The sequence below is a fragment of the Euprymna scolopes genome, chromosome 34 (genome assembly GCF_053919585.1).
Source record: "Euprymna scolopes isolate OS-2025 chromosome 34, ASM5391958v1, whole genome shotgun sequence".
Classification (NCBI taxonomy): domain Eukaryota; kingdom Metazoa; phylum Mollusca; class Cephalopoda; order Sepiida; family Sepiolidae; genus Euprymna; species Euprymna scolopes.
The window spans coordinates 79,331,946-79,357,545 of record NC_136515.1 but is presented as its reverse complement, the minus strand read 5'-3'; the positions used below and the strand labels follow the sequence as shown (position 1 = coordinate 79,357,545).

Below are 25,600 nucleotides of genomic sequence, written 5' to 3'. Positions count from 1 at the left end.
ATGAGACGGCCTTTCGTGTCTTCATTATTACCAACTAAATACGTTTTTGTTCACTATTAACTAATAGAGGTAGTTCTTGCATCTCTAAAACCCAAGGGTTTCTCCAGCTCATAACTTTGGACCTGCTAATTCTCCTAAAAATATAAACAAGATTCTCCTGTCATTAGGTGATCACATGTAAACAGCCTGAAACGGCAAAAGTTAATGAAGATAGATAAAAAAAAAAAAATATCCAGAAAACTAAAAAAAAAGCCAACATTTTAAACTTTAGAGTGAGTAATCACTTTCTCATATAATTTCAATGTAAAATGATCATCCACTTCCGGGCCAACAAACAGTAAGGATTGTCCACTTCTGGACCAGTCATTAAAAATACTATTTGGTCCTTGAATGAGTGATTATTACCATCTGGTGGTCCAAAAGTGGTTGATCATTTGTTGCAATATCTCTACTATTATATAAAAATCACTTTGTGTGTGCATGTGTGTGTATGTGTTGTATGTTTGTGCATGTTTGTGTGTATGTTTGTGCATGTGTGTGTATGTATGTGTGTGTGAGAAAGAGTTTCTTCCTCACAGATTTCGAAATGGCTGAGCCTATCTTTTGCAAATTTCACACGGTGCTAATTTATATGGCTGGCAGTGTTCTTAGATATGTTTTGTGCAGAAATTCATCTGATAACAATTGAAAATCAAGAAAATCCGATCTTAAAAATAGTCTTTCTTCTCTTATAGATAAAAAAAGAAATATTTACAAGAGACTATTTTACATTACACCCAATTTTCCCTTGGCCGGTGTAACGTAAAATATTCCCATGTAAAAATTCTTTTTTATTTATAAGAGAAGAAAGATTGTTTAAGATTGTCCAGCCCAAATATCAAACACAGACGGAATATGATGAACGACATTATCATTTTTTAATCGTTCTTTTCTTTTTGCAAATTAGTCCACCGGGCAAATTATTCCTGGTAATATATAAAAATCAATAGAGAATTGATTCTATAATAATGCATACGTAATCTGCATAAATTAAAATATGTTTAAGTGTATTGTACGACCACGGTCAGGTAGCCAGCTAGTTTTTGATATAAAAAAAGGTATGATCACCGAAAGTTGGAAGGGTCTACCGAAAATAGAAACTGACCAATCAAATAGAGCCACGTTCTGCTAGCAACCAATCAGAAACCAGAATTGCTCCATAAAAATATTGAATCTTTTAGCATTTCAGCATATAACAATTGTTTTTACTTAAAATTCCATATTTTACATTTCACATTTTACTTTAATAATCAAGAAACATTTTTTTCTTTTTTTTTTTTCTTTTTTTTTTTGGTAATTGGATATTTCTAGCTCTGACATTTTTTTCTTTTTTTTTCTTTTTTTTTTTGGTAATTGGATATTTCTAGCTCTGACATTTTTTTTTTTTTAATTCCTGAAATCAGAGCGTGCAAATAAATACAAATATTTCATCTCCAAACTATTCTGCTGCAAAGAATAACGATTACTATGATATTGTTCCATTGACTACTGTACACTCTTTTATCCTCGAGTGGCCTCTAGGCCTTGATAAGTGGTGCCTCCTATGTAAAAAGATAAATAAATAAATAAATAAATAATGGACAGTTCGAATGCATAAAGTTGAAATGATTGGCTACCTATAAACATGAGGTCGAGCGATCTTATGACTCCATGTTCAAAACAATTTCTCTGCAGTTCACAGAAGAAAATCCACAACGACAATCTTGTCTAACAGAAAATACTGTTTTATTCCGACCGAATTGAAAAAGGATTAAACACAAATAATAGTAAACTTTACAAGTTGGGTGCCAACACGAGAAAGATCTTTTGTTCATTTGCCTGCAAAATTTTAAAGTCTGAGACTTATATAAAACAGCTATCCACCAAAAACTCTTCGTCTCCAGGACTTATACAGAATAACTATCCATTGGAAACTCTTCTGAAATCAAACAGTGCTTTCAGTTCCAAATCATTTTATCTTAAATTTATATATGAAAATGGTCCCCTGTCTCTAAAATCTAAAATATTTATTTATTTTTTGTAAGTCTTTTTTGTCGCCTACATTTTTTAGACTGTTTACGTGTCCTTGCCTAAAAATGTAGAATCCAATTTTTATTTTTTAGGAAAATTAGCAAAAGCTTTAGTTTTACCATTTATTTTCTTTGGAAACTCTAAGGATATGCACAAATAAATAGAAAATATTACTAGTTCAATCTGACTCCCCCCAAAATGTCTGCCAATAACCTTCTCTAAAAGTACAGCAAAATGGCGGAAAGGATTAACATGGCAAACGTTCAAGAAGGTTTTGTACGACTCAAAAGAAAAAGCCATTTAAATCAATAGAGCCAAGTCAAGTTGCAAGTTTCCTTGGAGTGGGGGTGGGGCTGTTACTGTATGGGTTTTCTTAAAATATTTTGTTTTTGGCATGGAAAACATACGCTGTAATAATAATAATAATAATAATAATAATAATAATAATAATAATAATAATAATCTGGAGAGACTTGTTGTCACTCAGACTCCAGAAAATGCCATAAGTTGTTTTCAAAGAGAAATCTTCGATGAAGGCCTGTGTGACTACTCCTAGTAAGTAAATAATAATAATGTTCAAGAAAAAATCTAACTAAAAACATCCAAAAGTTGAGACTAAATGGGAGAAATTGGAATCAAAGGAATAACTGTAAAAATACAACAAACAACAATAATGCAAACAGCTGAATTATAGGGAAAACCCTTGCATGTGGACACTAACACAGGAGTAACAAGTGCGAGCCAGACAAACTGCTGCAAAGGCAAAACATGAAACTCTACATGGAACCAAGAACATTGAAACCACATATCTATAAGTTCTCTAACCCAACCCTACCCCCATTGCCACATCATTGCTCACCCCCTAAAAAAAGAACGAGACCAAATAACCAAGTAGAGTCAGCAGGGAGGAAGCACTGAGGAACTGACCAAGCCTCTACCGGATAAGTGTGAAGAGAACTGGGATATTGAGGAGGCTTATTGCCACTCAAATCCCGGCAAAGACCAATAGCTGCTGCCAATGAGAAATCAATGGCAAGCAGCTGTTGCGATAATGCAAATTTATTTGCAAATGTTATCAAAAGAGGTGGAGAGTACTGGAAACCTGGGGAGACTTGTTGTCACTCAACTTCCAGGGAACATCACAGGCTGTTTTCAGGGAAAGATCTCTGAAGACCTGTGTGAAAGCTCCTTGCGAGGCAATAATAATAATAATAATAATAATAATAATAATAATAATAATAATAATAATAATAACAACAATAATAATAATAATAATAATAATAATAATAATAATAACAATAACAATAATAATAATAATAACAATAACAATAATAATAACAATAACAATAATAATAATAATAATAATAATAACAATAATAATAATAATAATAATAATAATAATAATAATAACAATAACAATAATAATAATAATAACAATAACAATAATAATAATAATAATAACAATAACAATAATAATAATAATAATAATAATAATAATAATAATAATAATAATAAAACTGAAACTGTATGTTGACCCCAACTCTGCCCCTAACTTCCTCCAAATTCTTTTTTTTTTTGTGTGTGAATCATCAAAAACTGACGCCACACCAAATAATCGAGGAGGGTCAAGGAAGATGGAAAGATAAAGGAGAGAAAGCACTAGTCAGACCTCTGTTGGATGAGTGTAAAGAGAACTGGGACCTTGGGGAGGCTTTTTGCCATCCAAATTCCAGCAAAGACAATGGTCGCTGCCAACGAGAAATTAATGATAAGCAGCTGTTGCAATAATGTAAATTCATCTGTAATGGTTATGGAAAGAGGGGCGAGTACTGGGAATCTGGGGAGACTTGTTATCACTCAAACTCCAGAGAATGCCACAAGTTGTTCTCAAAGAGAAATCTTTGATGATGGCCTGTGCGATTACTCCTATTAAGTAAATAATAATAATAATAATAATAATAATAATAATAATAATAATAATAATAATGATAATAATAATAATAATAATAATGATAATAATAATAATAATAATAATGATAATAATAATGATAATAATGATAATAATGATAATAATAATGATAATAATAATAATAATAATAATAATGATAATAATAATAATAATAATGATAATAATAATAATAATAATAATAATAATAATGATAATAATAATAATAATAATAATAATAATGATAATGATAATAATAATAATAATAATAATAATAATAATGATAATAATAATAATAATAATGATAATAATAATAATAATAATGATAATAATAATAATAATAATAATAATAATAATAATAATGATAATAATAATAATAATAATAATAATAATAATACTAATGATAATGATAATAATAATAATAATAATAATAATAATAATAATAATAATAATAATAATAATAATGATAATAATAATAATAATAATAATAATAATAATAATAATAATAATGATACAAACAGATAAGACCAGATCATAATAGTTAATAAGAAGGAAAAGTCCTACCAAATCGTAGATTTTGCCGTTCCAGCAGACCACAGAGTGAATATCAAGGAGAGGGAGAAGTGGAGTAAATATATGGAACTGGCCAGAGAACTTAAAGGGATATAAGAGATGAAGAAAGGCAAGATAACACCGACAATAGTAGGAGTACTAGGAACAATCCTGAAAAACTTTGAAAAAAGAATAAGAGAGATTGGAATCAGAGGGAGAGCTGAAACGATATAATGGATAGGAATAATGAAAATGGCTGAAATATTAAGGAAACCCCTTGAATGCAGAGGCTAATACACATGAGCAACAGATGCTAGACAGACACATAGAAACTATTACATAAGTAAAACACAAAGAAACATCACATAGAATCAAGAAAACTGAAACAATATAATTGTAAGTACCCCCCCCCCAAAAAAAAAAGAAAAAAAAAGAAAAAGAAGAAAAATCAACTGGCACCACACCAAATAGTTGAGGAAGATCAAGGAGGATGGAAAGACAGAGGAGAAAAAGCACTAACCAGACCTTCACTGGATGAGTATGAAGAGGACTGAGACCAATGATCACTGCCAACAAGAAATCAATGGTAAACAGCTGTTGCGATAGTACCAATTAATTTGCAAAGGTTATTGAATGAGGTGGAGAGCATTGGAAATTTGGGGAGACGTTGTTACTCAGACCCCAGGGAATATCGCAGGTTCTCAAAGAGAGATATTTGATGGCCTGTCTGAAAACTCCTGTTGAGTTAATAATATTAACTACTAATAATTTGCAAAGGTTATCGAAAAAGGTAACATAGCGTGCATGGCATGTGTTTTACGACGATCTTCCACCTGACGCCGGCCATAGATATTTTCTCTCATGTGAAAATATTAGCAGCAGCAGCAGCCGTCTTAGCATATATGCATATTAACCAAGTGTGCATGCATTGACGTAATGGGAAGGAAGAGAAAGAAGAAGGAGAAAAAGTGGACAGCACGTGGTTGAGTAAAAAGCAGAGGCAAAGTGCATGCTGGGGAAGATTAACGTGTAAAGCTGAGGGAGAGAAAGCACTGGCTATGGCTGGCGTCAGGTGGCAGGGAGAGAGACTTTTAAAAAGCACATGTTATTTGGAAGATGGGTGTTGGAAAACAATTTTGAAATATAATGAAATGCATTGTTTTGGAAGAACTATGGATAAATGCATTTATTTGCACTTAAAAAATGCAGGGTTGGTTTTTATTTCTTTTTTTTTGTTTGTATTTTTGCGACTGTACCAGATAACGTGCGAGTCTGAGTGGTTGAAATGTAACAACACGGTTAAAGTTTAACGGCCACGTTACAGGTGGAGAGTACTAAAAATCTGGGAAGCCTTGTCACCCAGACTACAGAGAACACCACAGGTTATTGTCAGTGATTAATCTCTGATGATGACCTATGTGAGAACTTTTAGTGAGTAAAAGTAATAATCTATCATATAATATGATCTATCTATCTTTAATATAAATCTCACCTGTCTGTTTAAATGTATGTATGTATGTTTGTATGTTTGCCTATAACTTTCGACAGAGGCAATTGATTTTCACGAGATCAGTATCGTTTTGAAGCTCAACCCTTCGGACAAATATCGAAAAATTGGCTAAAAGCATTAATTCATTCACCCTCAACTGGGCATTTTTCTACAAGTAGGGGTTGCTTTTTTTCGCCGATATTTTTGAAAGTCATGCCCTCTTTTCGATTGACTAGCCTTAATTGAAACCATTGCCACTTCCAGTTTGGCGATGGACGCCACGGCAAAGGTGTCATGTTTCTTTTTTTCACATTCTTTTCGTCCTTTGTGGTATGGATTCGAGCCTGCCTGCCTACTACCACATTTTTTGTTTTGTTTTGCTCAACACACACCTCCAAACACCCAGGCTAGTCTATTATATAAATCTCGCCAGTCTGTTAGTGTGTGTGTATGTATGTTTGTATATCTCACTAAAACTTTAATCACATGCAACCAACACTGACAAAATTGGTATCGCTTGAAAGCCCAGTCTCTTGATGACAAATATCCAAAAATTGACCCAAAACATTAATTCCTACACCTTCAACTCGGCCGTTTTTCACAAGGAGGGGTCGCTTTTTTCATTGAAATTTTCGCAAGTCTCTCCTTTCGATTCACTAGCTTTCATTCCAATGCTTGCAACTTCCGGTTTCATGATGGATGCATTAGCTAAGACGTTAGGTTTTTTTTTACACCTTCTTTTCCTCCTTTGCATTATGGGTTTGAGCTACTTCCACTTTTTTTTTTAACACCTCTCTCCACCCGAGCTGTTGTTTTGATCCCCCCCTTCCACAACTAACACATTTTTTTTAAAAAACATTTCTTACTACTGTTGTTTCGGGGTTCCTTACTACACCACTTCTACATACCCAAATTTTGTTTTTTCGACAGAAAAACAAAAACAAAACAAAAAAACACAAAGCAAATGATATAAAAAAGATTGAATTTCAAGTAAAACAAATGGTACCTACGTAATTGCCAAGTCTCAAACAGTTACATATCCCAAAATTACAAAAAACAATAAAGTAAAAAATAATTATTCATAAAAGCAGTTCCTATAAGGTTAAAAACAGTTTGATAAAATTACATGCTGGGTTGGCCATATTGGGTCACGGGACGTAATCAAAATGGGGAAGTCACTCAGTTGGAACAACAGAAAGACTTTATTCAAAAAACAAAATAAAACATAATTTGTGAATTTTTTAAAAATAACTTTTTTTTAACTGCTTTCAAAACTTATCAAACTCATTTTTCCAAAATTGGCATGATGTCCAAGAAATTACCTCCCCTTAATAACTCTCCAGTTCCAATCGGTAGATTTTGAAACCAAATTGCTAGATTTTATAAATGTTTTTTTCATGAATAATTAATTTTCTACCTTATCGTTTTTCTTAATTTTTGAATATGGTACTATTTGAGACCTGACAATTGCGTAGGTATTATTTGTTTTACTTGAAATTCAATATTTTTTCGTTATTATAGTATAGAAGCATCTCTATATCTTTATAGATTAGATATGATATATGAAATAATTTAGAGAGAGAGAGAGAGAGAGAGAGAGAGAGAGAGGGGGGGGAGAGAGAGAGTTTAACACATAGATTGCCAAAAATACCCAGTATAAGTATGCTCATTTGATTATCTGCCAGATTAGCTATCATCTAGCAATCTCATTAATTGATATGATTTAATTTAAGTAATGCTATGAGGGAAATATTAACAAGATGTTGGTTTACATTACATTTAAACTTCTGCATATCAGTACAGTCAGGGAAACAGGTAGCAGGAAGGGAATTCCAAAGTCTAGCTGTTCGAGAGAAGAAACTATTAAAATATAAAGTTTTCTGACATTTAGGGACTTCAGCTGAGGCCGCCAAGCAGCAACAGCAAAGAGGTAAGGTTTGTTGGGAAAATATTTGTAAAATAGGCAGAGATGCAACATTGCGGCGATGGGACAGAGGCTGGAACTTATTTGACAAAGGCGAACCTATTAGATTTGAAAGGGAGAGGCTAGTGGTAGATGCGTCAGTCCAGATGTGGCAACAAAACTGCATACATGGCCGAACTGCATACATGGCCTTGTAGAGTTACAGGATACTCTCAGGCAGAACATGAGATAAAAAGTTTTCCTGCTAGTTATCAATGATAGTGATAAAGAGGAGGCCATCTTGGAAAATGGCCTCTCACAATCAATCAATTAGCGTCTATTTTTTTCATTAACTTCACAGTGTTGTAATGCTTTACACCAGTTATTTTTTTTTTATTCAAGAGCGGGCTTTTATACAAAAGATAGTGAGCATATTGAAATAGTCAATTAGATGGAAAACATCTGATATGGGGTGTTTGCTGTGCTAAGCAGAACTGACTTCTGGAGTACACTGATGTTGTACTTAGTTCAACTGTTTCTCAAGATCATCTGGAATTGAGCCAAGCACACCTACGATTTTATTATTATTATTATCGATCGTAGTAGGTATGCTGGGAGTAGTATGAAGTCATCTGGAAGGACAATTGAAAAAACTATGAATCCCTGATGTTTTTGTGGCGGCCCTCAGAGTTCTGCTATTGTAGGTACCACCAACAACCTTAAGAAAACCCTTGATCTTTGAAGCTCCTGGTTTGGAGCCGGGATTGAGGGAAATCCTCTGGAAATTAATTCCATCCTTTTCCAGGGGAGACGTTGCTAAACGAAATCAGAATTGTTGTTGTTGATGCTGTTGTTATTATTATTTAAATAGATAAAAGTGATTTTTAATCTTACATTTTCCCCGAAATAAAATTATAATTTACTTTTTAAATTCTTAAAAATCTAACTTTAATTTAATGTTTTAATCGCTGACAGCCATGTATTTATTATTATTTTTTTTTTTATGCCTTAAAGAATTCTTTTTACGCAATTTAACGAATTTAAATGCAAAAATGTAGGACATTAATATTAACTTTAAGGGAATCTTAAAATGCATTATTTCAAAACATCTTATTCTTATTGCATAAAACATCTTTATTTATTTTGCAAAAATAGTGTAATATCATTAAAAAAAACACACGCACCACTATTGCTGTTTATAAATGAAGTTCATAACTTTCTACTTAAAAAAAAAAAAAAAAAAAATCCCCCATTTTTTTTAACTAGACCATTATAAAGTTATATGCCATTCCTGGCTGTTTATAAAGATGAGTGCTATATTTACCGGCCTAATAGTTATTTCGCCACTTCGCTATATATGTTTTTATAATAAATTATTATTATTATCATTGTTTCACCTTTTTTTACAGAAATCGCTTCAAACAAGGCATGAAGCCACTAGGAAGCTAAAAAAAACAAAAAAACAACAACAGAAAAATACTACGTCAAGACCAAAAGCTTGCTAACGATATGCGCTAGATAAAATAAATTCTGACATGGGAAACAGCAATTTTTTCTTCTCTGTCAGAAACATCGCTCATAGAATGTGAAGGCTAAACATTAAACAACAAAATAAGGAAAGCGAGAAAGTGAAAGTAGGAGTAAAGCCGAAATTCATTTCATTCTAAATAATTTACGTGACCGAAACAGGAAAGTTGTTAGCCCGTTGGTGTGACGGTGTGTATGTGTAGGGTTGGGTGGTGGTGGTGGGGGTTTACAAAATATGTTTAATTAAATAAAAATAATAGAATTAAAATTAGAACGGCGCTGGCTCACGCGAGGGCAGCAACATCCCGCACCGGCTTCCGGTCAATGTAGTTTCATTATATTCGTACGCGACCTTCGTAAATAGAACAAGGCCTAGTCACGGAAAAATGACGTAAAGTAAGTTAGACTGTTGATAATGAATGAGAGATATTTAACAAAAAATACTAGAAAACTTAAAACCTTGTATCAAGAGAGAGAAAGAGAGAGAGAGGGAGAGGGGGGGTAAGGAACGTGATTTATACCAAAATTGAACTTATTCAATATTAATTAAAAAGAAGAAAAATGAGAATTAATTCAAAAAGGAAAAGTTTTTGTTGCGAAACAAAATTCTGTAAATAAACATTTCGTTGTTTCATCGATTTTAAAGACTAAAATTCGTTTATTATTTACTTACGAAGTTGCATTTTACAACAGAAAAAAAAGACATATGATTCGATATATACTGAAACTAAACTTTATTCAATATAAATTAAAAAGCTAAAACAAGAATTATCTATTCATGATTATTCATTATCAACAATCTGGCTGTTCGGCAGATCTTGCTTGTTTCTATTTCAGACGTGATGTTATTTTTCAGTGACTAGATCTCCATCTATTTACAAAGTAGGCATCTCCAAACCGTTGTGTAGAACGTCATCATTATACACATTAATTAGTAATGTCATAATTTCGTGTGTTTACTATAGTTTTGGTCAAATTCTATGGAGATCATTTATACAGAAATTTATGAATAAATAAAATGTACAAAAAAAAAAAAGAAAAGAAAATGGATAAAACACAATATAAGACTTACCTTTTAAAAAACAAATAGATTTTTAATTTAACCACACAAACGATAAAATTACTTTTAATCTGTTCTGTTGATGCTTACAGGCCTCTGTAGTTTTTTGGAAAAAAAGGGCGCAAATTTTGATTACCACCTCTGTCATTTTAAATAATCAAATCTGAATTAATTTTTTTAGTTGATTTTGCTATTGCAATTTTTATTATCGCAAGAGTCATATATTCTATTATATGAATATTTTTTTTATTATTGGAAACCTGTTATATATTTTTTTAATTATTTGATCTTTTCAGTTTTAAAAAAGTTGAAATTTATCGAACTACATTTATTTTTTTATTTTTTGTAACATGACCCCCCCCCATGTTTCATGTTACAAAAAAAAATCCTCGAATATATTTAATGAAACCTACTTTTAATATGAAAGTTTATTTAATAATGAATAAATCTAGAAAATTTCAGGAAAATATGACTTATTTGATTTTTGCTAGATTTTTAAAACATGGGTGTGTCAACGGCTTAAAAAACGTCACTACATAGGAAAGTTGTTTTGAAGTGTCGATAATGTAAACACGATTTTTTGTCTTGCATTTTCATTATTTTTGTATGCTGTAAATTTAAAAAAACAATATTAGCAGTTTAATTGAAACTTCTTCTTTCAAATGATAAAAGTTAGGATGATAATATTTAATTAAATTACAGTTACATCGTGTTACATACAGGCGTGGGGTTAAAACTATAACGTGCGTTGGAGGTACCTATACAAAGGTTACGATTAACAAAAAAATAATATTGAAATAAGTTTAGTTTCAGTATAAATTGTATTCCTTATTTTTTTTCTTTTTTAATGCACTTTAAAAGTTTCTAATACTTTTTTTTTCTTTACAAGCTCTCATTCATTTTCTATAGTCTGTTCGATAGATCTAGCTTGCTTGCATACTACATGCATGATGTTATTTTCTATTTGCACAGGCCTGCTTCACGGAGGTCGTGTTTCAGCCCGGTTGTGTAGGTGTGAACAACACACCCGGAAGTAATAAATAAATAAATAAATAAATAAATATCTATATATATCTATATATAAATATGTATATTTTCATTTATCGATATTTTTCATTATGAAATCGGGAAGTAAAAAATAAATAACGAAATTTAATGTATTAATTAATTTTTATAATCTAGATTAGAAAGAAAATATAATTTTAGCGAATCAATTTGCGCGTTTGCATTCGGATGCCAAGGGGAGATAATTCAGGTAGAAAAAAAAAAGCTATTTAAAATAAAAAATGGCAGCAGACGAGATCGTCTTTATACGATCGGCTCCGTTTTCCGTTTGATAAGTGATATTTTCTAAAAAAGATTTTTCTATTCAGATATGACTCATGCAATACCAAATGATTGAAGAGGGTAACCGAAGCTTCGTGCTTCGGCAATCCTTGCTGGAAAAGATCAAATTCTTGAATAGCATGAGTGATTATTTGTACGATTTGTTCGGCTGGAGTAAAGAAAACAATGATTATGGTTGGAAAATGTTTACACCCGATCATAAACCCCCAAGAACCCCCTGTTTTTCATCCTCCAAAATATTTTTTTTGTCCTGAATGAGAAAAAGAAAAAATGAAAGATGTACAGTGGACGTAGATATAAAACTGTAATGTTAGGGAATTCATTATATTTTTAGGAAAACAAAACAAAGAATTAAACCAAAAACAGCATTATTTTTTGTGTGTGTGTATATAAATGTATATATCTCTTTTAAAAACAAAAACAACCTAGTCCAAAGTTCGTAATTTTATTTTTTCTTTTGGGAGAGGGTTGTATAACCGTCGGATGTATTTATTTTATAATCGTTTTTTATAGCCAGACTTTTTATTTGTGGATCCCGTAAATCTAGCCATGATGATGATGCCGAATGCTTCTATATTTGAGCGCATCGAAGAAGAGTTGCCCCAATCCACTCTATATTGGCTCCTCATCGCTCTATTCGCCGCCATTCTATGGACAGTTTACATAACATATTACAATTCCAGAGTTTTTGGACTAATATTAACAATGGTCCTCAACAAATTCGTGCATTTTGGACACCTACAGTTTGGTAAGTAATAATATCTTTTTATGCATGTATTGTTACCGAGCACTGCCACGGCACTACTGCACTGTATTAAAAAAAAAAAAAAAAAATTCAAATTAAATTCAGTTTTTACGATATATTTGTTTATTAAATTGTTATGTGAAAGCACACAATAGTTTTTAAAAACACACCCTCCCATCACCATGTTAAGAATGGCTTTCTAAACATTATTTGATTTAGGAGGTAAAAACAACCGTAATACTTGACTTTAGCCGTAAAACTTTAATTCTAGAAACATTATTTCCGTACGGTAACGTAAATGCACAAGTACCGAAACTTCTAAAATCGCTCCTTTTTTATTTCTTTCATTAAAAAGAGAAAAAATAGTGCTTAGAGCAAAATCTATTAAAAAAAAATCATAAAACACTAGGATATACCTACCCGCCACGGAACGAATATGTCATATTCCAAAAATCACGTAAATTGTTCATTTACTTTTTAGTAAATTAAGAAATCACATTTTATTACAAAGTGAGACTGTCTTCCGCCATGTTTTATAAATAAGAGGGAGACAACTAAATTCGAACTATCAAGATCAAAATCAGGCTTGTAATGGATATAATTTACTATTTAAATCGTTAAAAATCGTAAACACTTATATTCTATATATAAAAAAATTATGTGAAACTACAATTAATGTGACTTTTGGCATATAGCATCTTCATTGTGACACGTACGTACATAATACGGATTTTTCGGTATTATTATACAAACACCGTGACAGCGTTAGGGTTAGGGTTAGGTTTAGGGTTAGGGTTAGGGTTGGGGTTGGGGTTAGGGTTAGTGTTAGGGTTAGGGTTAATTCGCTGTCACGGTGTTTGTATAGTTTTACCGATTTTTCTTCAATATTTTAACATTTTTTGACTAGTTTAATTCTAAATAAGTACCAAAATTAAAAAAAAAATGAAACGACATAAAATTAAGATTTTTTTAATCGTTTCTTAAAGACAAATTGGTAAAGAAAAATAAATGTGTAATAAAATCGTAATATTAAAGAATTGTTTTTTTTTTTTTAAATGGTTTTATAGATTTTGTGAGTGTTTTAAAAACGATTTTGGCATCGACCCTAACCCAAGTCTAGTTTGGAGATTTAGAGTGGTTCTCTAAAAAAAGCAAAATAGGTAAACAAATTATATATATTATGGCAATTAAGCTATGAAAAATTCTGTGTAGCTTAATTGCCATATATAGTTTCATAACTTACTACTTAACTCTACTAAGATATTGAGCACTGTTTAAGTTAATACTGAAAATCCACACAGGAGGTTAGGTTCATTGTTACAATAACAGTAAAAAAAAACTGTTTTCTTTGATTTAGGAGGTAAAAACAACCGTACTACTTGACTTTAGCCGTAAAACTTTAATTCTAGAAATCCTTTTAGGTGCTAATGCAGAGAGTGATCCGCGCTATTTTTTTTTAAATCGTATTTCCTCGTTTAATTAAAGTTTTAGGGTTTGTATTACTGTACACATAGATTCGAAAAAGTTGTCAAAAAAACAAATATATAACAGATAAATATTATCAAAGGCAAGATAAGTTACTTTTCTACCAAACTGGATATATTTTTTGTGTTTTTATTCAATGTAACATGTTTATTCAGCTCGAAAAACATGCAGTGTTTACCGATGTATTGGAAAATTACAAAATGGCGCCCGACTGTCTCTTTAACACGGTAAGTTTGGGAAAAGGTATTATAAATAATAAACTAGACAAAATATTATTAAAAAACACCGAATATATGTCAACTTATTTCACGGTAATATATATTGAGCGAATTTCTAACAGTATTTTGTCTAGTTTATTATTTATAATACCCTTTCCCAAACTTACCCTCTCCGAGAGAGAGTCGGCCGCCATTTTGAATTTTCCAATACATCGGTAAACACTGCATGTTTTTCGAGCTGAATAAACATGTTACACTGAATAAAAACACAAAAAATATATCCAGTTTGGCAGAAAAGTAACTTATCTTGCCTTTGATAATATTTATCTGTTATATATTTGTTTTTTTGACAACTTTTTCGAATCTATGTGTACAGTAATACAAACCCAAGTTTTATTATGTTTTTTATTCAATTGTAAGGTTAATAGGTACAAAACACCCTCCCCTCCCCATGTTAAGAATTGCTTTTTAAATAATAACGTTATTATTTCAGCACGGATCACTCTTTGCATGAAGTCGAAATCCTTTTAGACCGGGTCAATTTTTGGTTGATTGATCTCCTTTTTTAGGGGAGTCTGATTTTTACCGGTTAATTTTTACGACGTGCCTCAGCGTATTATAATCACCCCAACCTCCCCATGTTAAGAACGGCTTTTTAAATAGCGTTATTATTTCAGCACGGATCACTCTCTGCATGAGTACCTCATTTTATTATCGACACTTTAAAGATGCCAAAATCTATTTTTAATTGGTAGTTTAAATACGTCAAAATCATTTTCAGATTGACAGTCTAAATGTAAAATCACAATCAAATTGATGCTTTGAAAGCGTAAAAATCAATTTTAAATATTAAACGATTTGACGCAAAAAAAAGAAGAAAAACAAAAAAAATAACAAAAACACTTTCTGGTCAAAATTTCTCATTAATAAAAATAAAAATGGATGTCACGGTTATTCCTTCCTGTCAATTTTTCTGGTTTCGACGCAGTTAATTTTCCCCTTCACACTCTTTTATCCCATGCAAATAGACATTTCCACTTTTGTAAAATTTAAATTTCCTCCTTTCTGTAAATTGACATTCCCCCCTCTTCTTCTGTAAACTGATACCACTCCCCTTCGTTTGTAAATTGACATCACCCCCATCAGTTTGTAAATTGACATTCCCTCAGCATGTTTGTAAATTGACATTCCCTCAGCATGTTTGTAAATTGACATTCCCTTCGCATGTTTGTAAATTGACATTCCCTTCGCATGTTTGTAAATTGACATTCCCTTCGCATGTTTGTAAATTGACATTCCCTTCGCATGTTTGTAAATTGACATTCCCTTCGCATGTTTGTAAATTGACATTCCCTTCGCATGTTTGTAAATTGACATTCCCTTCGCATGTTTGTAAATTGACATTCCCTTCGCATGTTTGTAAATTGACATTCCCTCCCCATGTTTGTAAATTGACATTCCCTACCCATGTTTGTAAATTGACATTCCCTCCCCATGTTTGTAAATTGACATTCCCTCCCCATGTTTGTAAATTGACATTCCCTCCCCATGTTTGTAAATTGACATTCCCTCCCCATGTTTGTAAATTGACATTCCCTCCCCATGTTTGTAAATTGACATTCCCTCCCCATGTTTGTAAATTGACATTCCCTCCCCATGTTTGTAAATTGACATTCCCTCCCCATGTTTGTAAATTGACATTCCCTCCCCATGTTTGTAAATTGACATTCCCTCCCCATGTTTGTAAATTGACATTCCCTCCCCATGTTTGTAAATTGACATTCCCTCCCCATGTTTGTAAATTGACATTCCCTCCCCATGTTTGTAAATTGACATTCCCTCCCCATGTTTGTAAATTGACATTCCCTCCCCATGTTTGTAAATTGACATTCCCTCCCCATGTTTGTAAATTGACATTCCCTCCCCATGTTTGTAAATTGACATTCCCTCCCCATGTTTGTAAATTGACATTCCCTCCCCATGTTTGTAAATTGACATTCCCTTCCCATGTTTGTAAATGTACATTCCCTCGTCATCAGTTTGTAAATGTACATTCCCTCGTCATCAGTTTGTAAATGTACATTCCCTCGTCATCAGTTTGTAAATGTACATTCCCTCGTCATCAGTTTGTAAATGTACATTCCCTCGTCATCAGTTTGTAAATGTACATTCCCTCGTCATCAGTTTGTAAATGTACATTCCCTCGTCATCAGTTTGTAAATGTACATTCCCTCGTCATCAGTTTGTAAATGTACATTCCCTCGTCATCAGTTTGTAAATGTACATTCCCTCGTCATCAGTTTGTAAATTGATATTCCCTCGTCATCAGTTTGTAAAATGACATTCCCTCGTCATCAGTTTGTAAAATGACATTCCCTCGTCATCAGTTTGTAAAATGACATTCCCTCGTCATCAGTTTGTAAAATGACATTCCCTCGTCATCAGTTTGTAAAATGACATTCCCTCGTCATCAGTTTGTAAAATGACATTCCCTCGTCATCAGTTTGTAAAATGACATTCCCTCGTCATCAGTTTGTAAAATGACATTCCCTCGTCATCAGTTTGTAAATGTACATTCCCTCGTCATCAGTTTGTAAATGTACATTCCCTCGTCATCAGTTTGTAAAATGACATTCCCTCGTCATCAGTTTGTAAAATGACATTCCCTCGTCATCAGTTTGTAAATGTACATTCCCTCGTCATCAGTTTGTAAATGTACATTCCCTCGTCATCAGTTTGTAAAATGACATTCCCTCGTCATCAGTTTGTAAATGTACATTCCCTCGTCATCAGTTTGTAAATGTACATTCCCTCGTCATCAGTTTGTAAAATGACATTCCCTCGTCATCAGTTTGTAAAATGACATTCCCTCGTCATCAGTTTGTAAATGTACATTCCCTCGTCATCAGTTTGTAAATGTACATTCCCTCGTCATCAGTTTGTAAAATGACATTCCCTCGTCATCAGTTTGTAAAATGACATTCCCTCGTCATCAGTTTGTAAAATGACATTCCCTCGTCATCAGTTTGTAAAATGACATTCCCTCGTCATCAGTTTGTAAATGTACATTCCCTCGTCATCAGTTTGTAAATGTACATTCCCTCGTCATCAGTTTGTAAAATGACATTCCCTCGTCATCAGTTTGTAAAATGACATTCCCTCGTCATCAGTTTGTAAATGTACATTCCCTCGTCATCAGTTTGTAAATGTACATTCCCTCGTCATCAGTTTGTAAAATGACATTCCCTCGTCATCAGTTTGTAAAATGACATTCCCTCGTCATCAGTTTGTAAATGTACATTCCCTCGTCATCAGTTTGTAAATGTACATTCCCTCGTCATCAGTTTGTAAAATGACATTCCCTCGTCATCAGTTTGTAAAATGACATTCCCTCGTCATCAGTTTGTAAATGTACATTCCCTCGTCATCAGTTTGTAAATGTACATTCCCTCGTCATCAGTTTGTAAAATGACATTCCCTCGTCATCAGTTTGTAAATGTACATTCCCTCGTCATCAGTTTGTAAATGTACATTCCCTCGTCATCAGTTTGTAAATGTACATTCCCTCGTCATCAGTTTGTAAAATGACATTCCCTCGTCATCAGTTTGTAAAATGACATTCCCTCGTCATCAGTTTGTAAATGTACATTCCCTCGTCATCAGTTTGTAAAATGACATTCCCTTGTCATCAGTTTGTAAAATGACATTCCCTCGTCATCAGTTTGTAAAATGACATTCCCTCGTCATCAGTTTGTAAAATGACATTCCCTCGTCATCAGTTTGTAAAATGACATTCCCTCGTCATCAGTTTGTAAAATGACATTCCCTCGTCATCAGTTTGTAAAATGACATTCCCTCGTCATCAGTTTGTAAAATGACATTCCCTCGTCATCAGTTTGTAAATGTACATTCCCTCGTCATCAGTTTGTAAATGTACATTCCCTCGTCATCAGTTTGTAAATGTACATTCCCTCGTCATCAGTTTGTAAATGTACATTCCCTCGTCATCAGTTTGTAAATGTACATTCCCTCGTCATCAGTTTGTAAATGTACATTCCCTCGTCATCAGTTTGTAAATGTACATTCCCTCGTCATCAGTTTGTAAATTGACATTCCCTCGTCATCAGTTTGTAAAATGACATTCCCTCGTCATCAGTTTGTAAAATGACATTCCCTCGTCATCAGTTTGTAAAATGACATTCCCTCGTCATCAGTTTGTAAATGTACATTCCCTCGTCATCAGTTTGTAAATGTACATTCCCTCGTCATCAGTTTGTAAATGTACATTCCCTCGTCATCAGTTTTTAAATGTACATTCCCTCGTCATCAGTTTTTAAATGTACATTCCCTCGTCATCAGTTTTTAAATGTACATTCCCTCGTCATCAGTTTGTAAATGTACATTCCCTCGTCATCAGTTTTTAAATGTACATTCCCTCGTCATCAGTTTGTAAAATGACATTCCCTCGTCATCAGTTTGTAAATGTACATTCCCTCGTCATCAGTTTGTAAATGTACATTCCCTCGTCATCAGTTTGTAAATGTACATTCCCTCGTCATCAGTTTTTAAATGTACATTCCCTCGTCATCAGTTTGTAAAATGACATTCCCTCGTCATCAGTTTGTAAATGTACATTCCCTCGTCATCAGTTTGTAAATGTACATTCCCTCGTCATCAGTTTTTAAATGTACATTCCCTCGTCATCAGTTTTTAAATGTACATTCCCTCGTCATCAGTTTGTAAATGTACATTCCCTCGTCATCAGTTTTTAAATGTACATTCCCTCGTCATCAGTTTGTAAAATGACATTCCCTCGTCATCAGTTTGTAAATGTACATTCCCTCGTCATCAGTTTGTAAATGTACATTCCCTCGTCATCAGTTTGTAAATGTACATTCCCTCGTCATCAGTTTTTAAATGTACATTCCCTCGTCATCAGTTTTTAAATGTACATTCCCTCGTCATCAGTTTGTAAAATGACATTCCCTCGTCATCAGTTTGTAAAATGACATTCCCTCGTCATCAGTTTGTAAATGTACATTCCCTCGTCATCAGTTTGTAAAATGACATTCCCTCGTCATCAGTTTGTAAAATGACATTCCCTCGTCATCAGTTTGTAAAATGACATTCCCTCGTCATCAGTTTGTAAATGTACATTCCCTCGTCATCAGTTTGTAAAATGACATTCCCTCGTCATCAGTTTGTAAAATGACATTCCCTCGTCATCAGTTTGTAAAATGACATTCCCTCGTCATCAGTTTGTAAAATGACATTCCCTCGTCATCAGTTTGTAAAATGACATTCCCTCGTCATCAGTTTGTAAATGTACATTCCCTCGTCATCAGTTTGTAAATGTACATTCCCTCGTCATCAGTTTGTAAATGTACATTCCCTCGTCATCAGTTTGTAAATGTACATTCCCTCGTCATCAGTTTGTAAATTGACATTCCCTCGTCATCAGTTTGTAAAATGACATTCCCTCGTCATCAGTTTGTAAAATGACATTCCCTCGTCATCAGTTTGTAAAATGACATTCCCTCGTCATCAGTTTGTAAATGTACATTCCCTCGTCATCAGTTTGTAAATGTACATTCCCTCGTCATCAGTTTGTAAATGTACATTCCCTCGTCATCAGTTTTTAAATGTACATTCCCTCGTCATCAGTTTTTAAATGTACATTCCCTCGTCATCAGTTTGTAAATGTACATTCCCTCGTCATCAGTTTTTAAATGTACATTCCCTCGTCATCAGTTTGTAAAATGACATTCCCTCGTCATCAGTTTGTAAATGTACATTCCCTCGTCATCAGTTTGTAAATGTACATTCCCTCGTCATCAGTTTGTAAATGTACATTCCCTCGTCATCAGTTTGTAAATGTACATTCCCTCGTCATCAGTTTGTAAATGTACATTCCCTCGTCATCAGTTTGTAAATGTACATTCCCTCGTCATCAGTTTTTAAATGTACATTCCCTCGTCATCAGTTTTTAAATGTACATTCCCTCGTCATCAGTTTTTAAATGTACATTCCCTCGTCATCAGTTTGTAAAATGACATTCCCTCGTCATCAGTTTGTAAATGTACATTCCCTCGTCATCAGTTTGTAAAATGACATTCCCTCGTCATCAGTTTGTAAAATGACATTCCCTCGTCGTCAGTTTGTAAAATGACATTCCCTCGTCGTCAGTTTGTAAAATGACATTCCCTCGTCGTCAGTTTGTAAATGTACATTCCCTCGTCATCAGTTTGTAAATGTACATTCCCTCGTCATCAGTTTGTAAATGTACATTCCCTCGTCATCAGTTTTTAAATGTACATTCCCTCGTCATCAGTTTTTAAATGTACATTCCCTCGTCATCAGTTTGTAAATGTACATTCCCTCGTCATCAGTTTTTAAATGTACATTCCCTCGTCATCAGTTTTTAAATGTACATTCCCTCGTCATCAGTTTGTAAATGTACATTCCCTCGTCATCAGTTTGTAAAATGACATTCCCTCGTCATCAGTTTGTAAAATGACATTCCCTCGTCATCAGTTTGTAAAATGACATTCCCTCGTCATCAGTTTGTAAATGTACATTCCCTCGTCATCAGTTTGTAAATGTACATTCCCTCGTCATCAGTTTGTAAAATGACATTCCCTCGTCATCAGTTTGTAAAATGACATTCCCTCGTCATCAGTTTGTAAATGTACATTCCCTCGTCATCAGTTTGTAAATGTACATTCCCTCGTCATCAGTTTGTAAAATGACATTCCCTCGTCATCAGTTTGTAAAATGACATTCCCTCGTCATCAGTTTGTAAATGTACATTCCCTCGTCATCAGTTTGTAAATGTACATTCCCTCGTCATCAGTTTGTAAAATGACATTCCCTCGTCATCAGTTTGTAAAATGACATTCCCTCGTCATCAGTTTGTAAATGTACATTCCCTCGTCATCAGTTTGTAAATGTACATTCCCTCGTCATCAGTTTGTAAAATGACATTCCCTCGTCATCAGTTTGTAAATGTACATTCCCTCGTCATCAGTTTGTAAATGTACATTCCCTCGTCATCAGTTTGTAAATGTACATTCCCTCGTCATCAGTTTGTAAAATGACATTCCCTCGTCATCAGTTTGTAAAATGACATTCCCTCGTCATCAGTTTGTAAATGTACATTCCCTCGTCATCAGTTTGTAAAATGACATTCCCTCGTCATCAGTTTGTAAAATGACATTCCCTCGTCATCAGTTTGTAAAATGACATTCCCTCGTCATCAGTTTGTAAAATGACATTCCCTCGTCATCAGTTTGTAAAATGACATTCCCTCGTCATCAGTTTGTAAAATGACATTCCCTCGTCATCAGTTTGTAAAATGACATTCCCTCGTCATCAGTTTGTAAAATGACATTCCCTCGTCATCAGTTTGTAAATGTACATTCCCTCGTCATCAGTTTGTAAATGTACATTCCCTCGTCATCAGTTTGTAAATGTACATTCCCTCGTCATCAGTTTGTAAATGTACATTCCCTCGTCATCAGTTTGTAAATGTACATTCCCTCGTCATCAGTTTGTAAATGTACATTCCCTCGTCATCAGTTTGTAAATGTACATTCCCTCGTCATCAGTTTGTAAATTGACATTCCCTCGTCATCAGTTTGTAAAATGACATTCCCTCGTCATCAGTTTGTAAAATGACATTCCCTCGTCATCAGTTTGTAAAATGACATTCCCTCGTCATCAGTTTGTAAATGTACATTCCCTCGTCATCAGTTTGTAAATGTACATTCCCTCGTCATCAGTTTGTAAATGTACATTCCCTCGTCATCAGTTTTTAAATGTACATTCCCTCGTCATCAGTTTTTAAATGTACATTCCCTCGTCATCAGTTTGTAAATGTACATTCCCTCGTCATCAGTTTTTAAATGTACATTCCCTCGTCATCAGTTTGTAAAATGACATTCCCTCGTCATCAGTTTGTAAATGTACCTTCCCTCGTCATCAGTTTGTAAATGTACATTCCCTCGTCATCAGTTTGTAAATGTACATTCCCTCGTCATCAGTTTTTAAATGTACATTCCCTCGTCATCAGTTTGTAAAATGACATTCCCTCGTCATCAGTTTGTAAATGTACATTCCCTCGTCATCAGTTTGTAAATGTACATTCCCTCGTCATCAGTTTTTAAATGTACATTCCCTCGTCATCAGTTTGTAAATGTACATTCCCTCGTCATCAGTTTTTAAATGTACATTCCCTCGTCATCAGTTTGTAAATGTACATTCCCTCGTCATCAGTTTGTAAATGTACATTCCCTCGTCATCAGTTTGTAAATGTACATTCCCTCGTCATCAGTTTGTAAATGTACATTCCCTCGTCATCAGTTTGTAAATGTACATTCCCTCGTCATCAGTTTGTAAATGTACATTCCCTCGTCATCAGTTTTTAAATGTACATTCCCTCGTCATCAGTTTGTAAATGTACATTCCCTCGTCATCAGTTTTTAAATGTACATTCCCTCGTCATCAGTTTGTAAATGTACATTCCCTCGTCATCAGTTTGTAAATGTACATTCCCTCGTCATCAGTTTTTAAATGTACATTCCCTCGTCATCAGTTTGTAAATGTACATTCCCTCGTCATCAGTTTTTAAATGTACATTCCCTCGTCATCAGTTTTTAAATGTACATTCCCTCGTCATCAGTTTTTAAATGTACATTCCCTCGTCATCAGTTTTTAAATGTACATTCCCTCGTCATCAGTTTGTAAATGTACATTCCCTCGTCATCAGTTTTTAAATGTACATTCCCTCGTCATCAGTTTGTAAATGTACATTCCCTCGTCATCAGTTTGTAAATGTACATTCCCTCGTCATCAGTTTTTAAATGTACATTCCCTCGTCATCAGTTTGTAAATGTACATTCCCTCGTCATCAGTTTTTAAATGTACATTCCCTCGTCATCAGTTTGTAAATGTACATTCCCTCGTCATCAGTTTGTAAATGTACATTCCCTCGTCATCAGTTTGTAAAATGACATTCCCTCGTCATCAGTTTTTAAATGTACATTCCCTCGTCATCAGTTTGTAAATGTACATTCCCTCGTCATCAGTTTGTAAATGTACATTCCCTCGTCATCAGTTTGTAAATGTACATTCCCTCGTCATCAGTTTGTAAATGTGCATTCCCTCGTCATCAGTTTGTAAATGTACATTCCCTCGTCATCAGTTTGTAAATGTACATTCCCTCGTCATCAGTTTGTAAATGTACATTCCCTCGTCATCAGTTTGTAAATGTACATTCCCTCGTCATCAGTTTGTAAATGTACATTCCCTCGTCATCAGTTTTAAAATTGACATTCCCCCCACCATCTGTTTGTAAAATTGACAGTCCCTCCCACCATCTGTTTGTAAACTAACATTTCTTTTCTCCATTCATATCAAATATTTTCCAAAAAGATACTTAGCCGTTCATTTATATTATATATCTAGCATCTGCATCTTTTACTATGGACAATAAACTGAAAAATAGTCGAAACACAAATATGTAACTAATAGCTATTACCAAAGGCAAGATAAGTTTCTCAAGTTTGAAATGGAAATAGTGCCGAGCGCTTCAGTTGCAAGGACAATAAGATAGCAGAAATGATGGTGTCATCTTTACAGTGTAGATAATCGCTTAAAATGCTAAAATAAAATGCTGATATAAATCCACCCAATAAATTTCATGGTGACAATTTTCGGATTAGCACCCCAACATGATTTCTGCTAGCATGAAAATTTTAAATAGTAAAATTTCTCCTTCCGAAACCCAAAATTAATTATTTTTACTTAAAATAACATCTCAATGCGCCATTGGTTTTGATTGTTACAATATTTATTTTAATTGGCAATTTCGTTTAATTTGTAACCATTGCTTTTATCAATACAAAAAATAAACATGATTTTCACCTTGCGAATACTTGGAAAAATTTTGAAAAATAAGATATTATATAGTACTTCTGCAGTTTACGAACTGAAAAAAAAGTCAATTTACAGGTCAGTGTTGATTTGCAGTTAAAGTAAAAAATCTAGCATATTTGCCGGTCATAAAATATGCATAAATATTATATTTTAATTTGTACAGAAACTGAGATATGTGCATACGAGTATTATGTTTTTTCTAAGCAGTTCACTTCTTGTGAGTAAAAATAAAATATTCGAGCTGAGATCGAAACTATAACCTAAAGACAGTGAGTCAAGTACGATAACCATTAGGCCAGCTTTACATGATCTTTAAAAAGTGTTTTCAAACCTACTTATTCTTAACATAAGGAATCTGTCATGGTAACCATTCACGCATGCACACTTGTGAAACGGTTGATAAACAGAAAAAAAATCCGATGATCCCCCTCCCACATACCAATTTTTTGGTTTTGACACCATACCTACCCTTTTGTCTGGATGAAAACTGATTAAAAAGTTTTCCACATGTCTGAATACCCTATATGCCAAATTTCAAGTCTTTAAATCCAAAATTCATTGAGTATATAGGTTGAGAATTATCCACGCACACACACACACATTCTCACTTTTATAGATAGACTAGTGGGGGGTACCCGGCGTTGCCCGGGTATTTGTAGGTGTGTGTGTTTGGTGGTGGTGGGGGGGGGGTAAATCAGAACAAAAAGGAAACTTAACGATAGCATGGTGGCATGTGGGCTCGAGCCTGGAGCCTTGAGCCCGGTAGACTGATCCTGAACACCTGCGCTACAGCGACAATATTAACGTAAGAACGATTAAAGTGAGTCAAGTAAAGGAAGTTTGATTGACAGGTGGATGCTTAATGAGGTCATCGTGGGAGCGTTATGATGACGGGGCAGTTTTTTGGCGTTTGTTTACTATGTTTCGCTGCGGGATCATTTTTTCATTTACTGCGGGGCAGTTTAGGCTTCCCCAAGATGATGGGAAGGGGGGAGGGAAACCAGCTCCCCATTGAAAGGGGATTGTCCAAATTGAGTAGCAATTGTCTGATATAAGGAAAAACCCGCATTGATCAAAGCTGATTGCTTTTGGAGGCTGGGAACGATGCAACAAGCTTCGTATTAGTTTCGCTTTTATTAGACGGAAAAGGCGAATCTACACGCGCCGATCAAAAAATGTTGAATATTTAGCTTTTAAAAGTCGGGCAAATTAAATACACCCGTGACCCCCGTTCATAACTCGTAGATATTATGATTTTGACGTAATATAAAACGGTTTAAAAATGAGTGACAGCCTTGAGAAGCCGCCGAAAAAAATCCTTTTGCGGACATACACAAAAAGCGA

The 25,600-nt window shown here is 33.8% G+C and overlaps 1 protein-coding gene across 1 annotated transcript in view; it reads left to right on the top strand.

Moving 5' to 3' along the window:
• Window positions 1-11,773: 11,773 nt before the first annotated feature.
• LOC145259303 (bridge-like lipid transfer protein family member 1) overlaps window positions 11,774-25,600 on the top strand; it is a 454,810-nt gene continuing 440,983 nt past the window's right edge. The window contains 1 exon segment of the mRNA XM_080117188.1: window positions 11,774-12,620. Coding sequence (XP_079973314.1) covers window positions 12,422-12,620 — 199 coding nt within the window. The 5' untranslated portion in view covers window positions 11,774-12,421.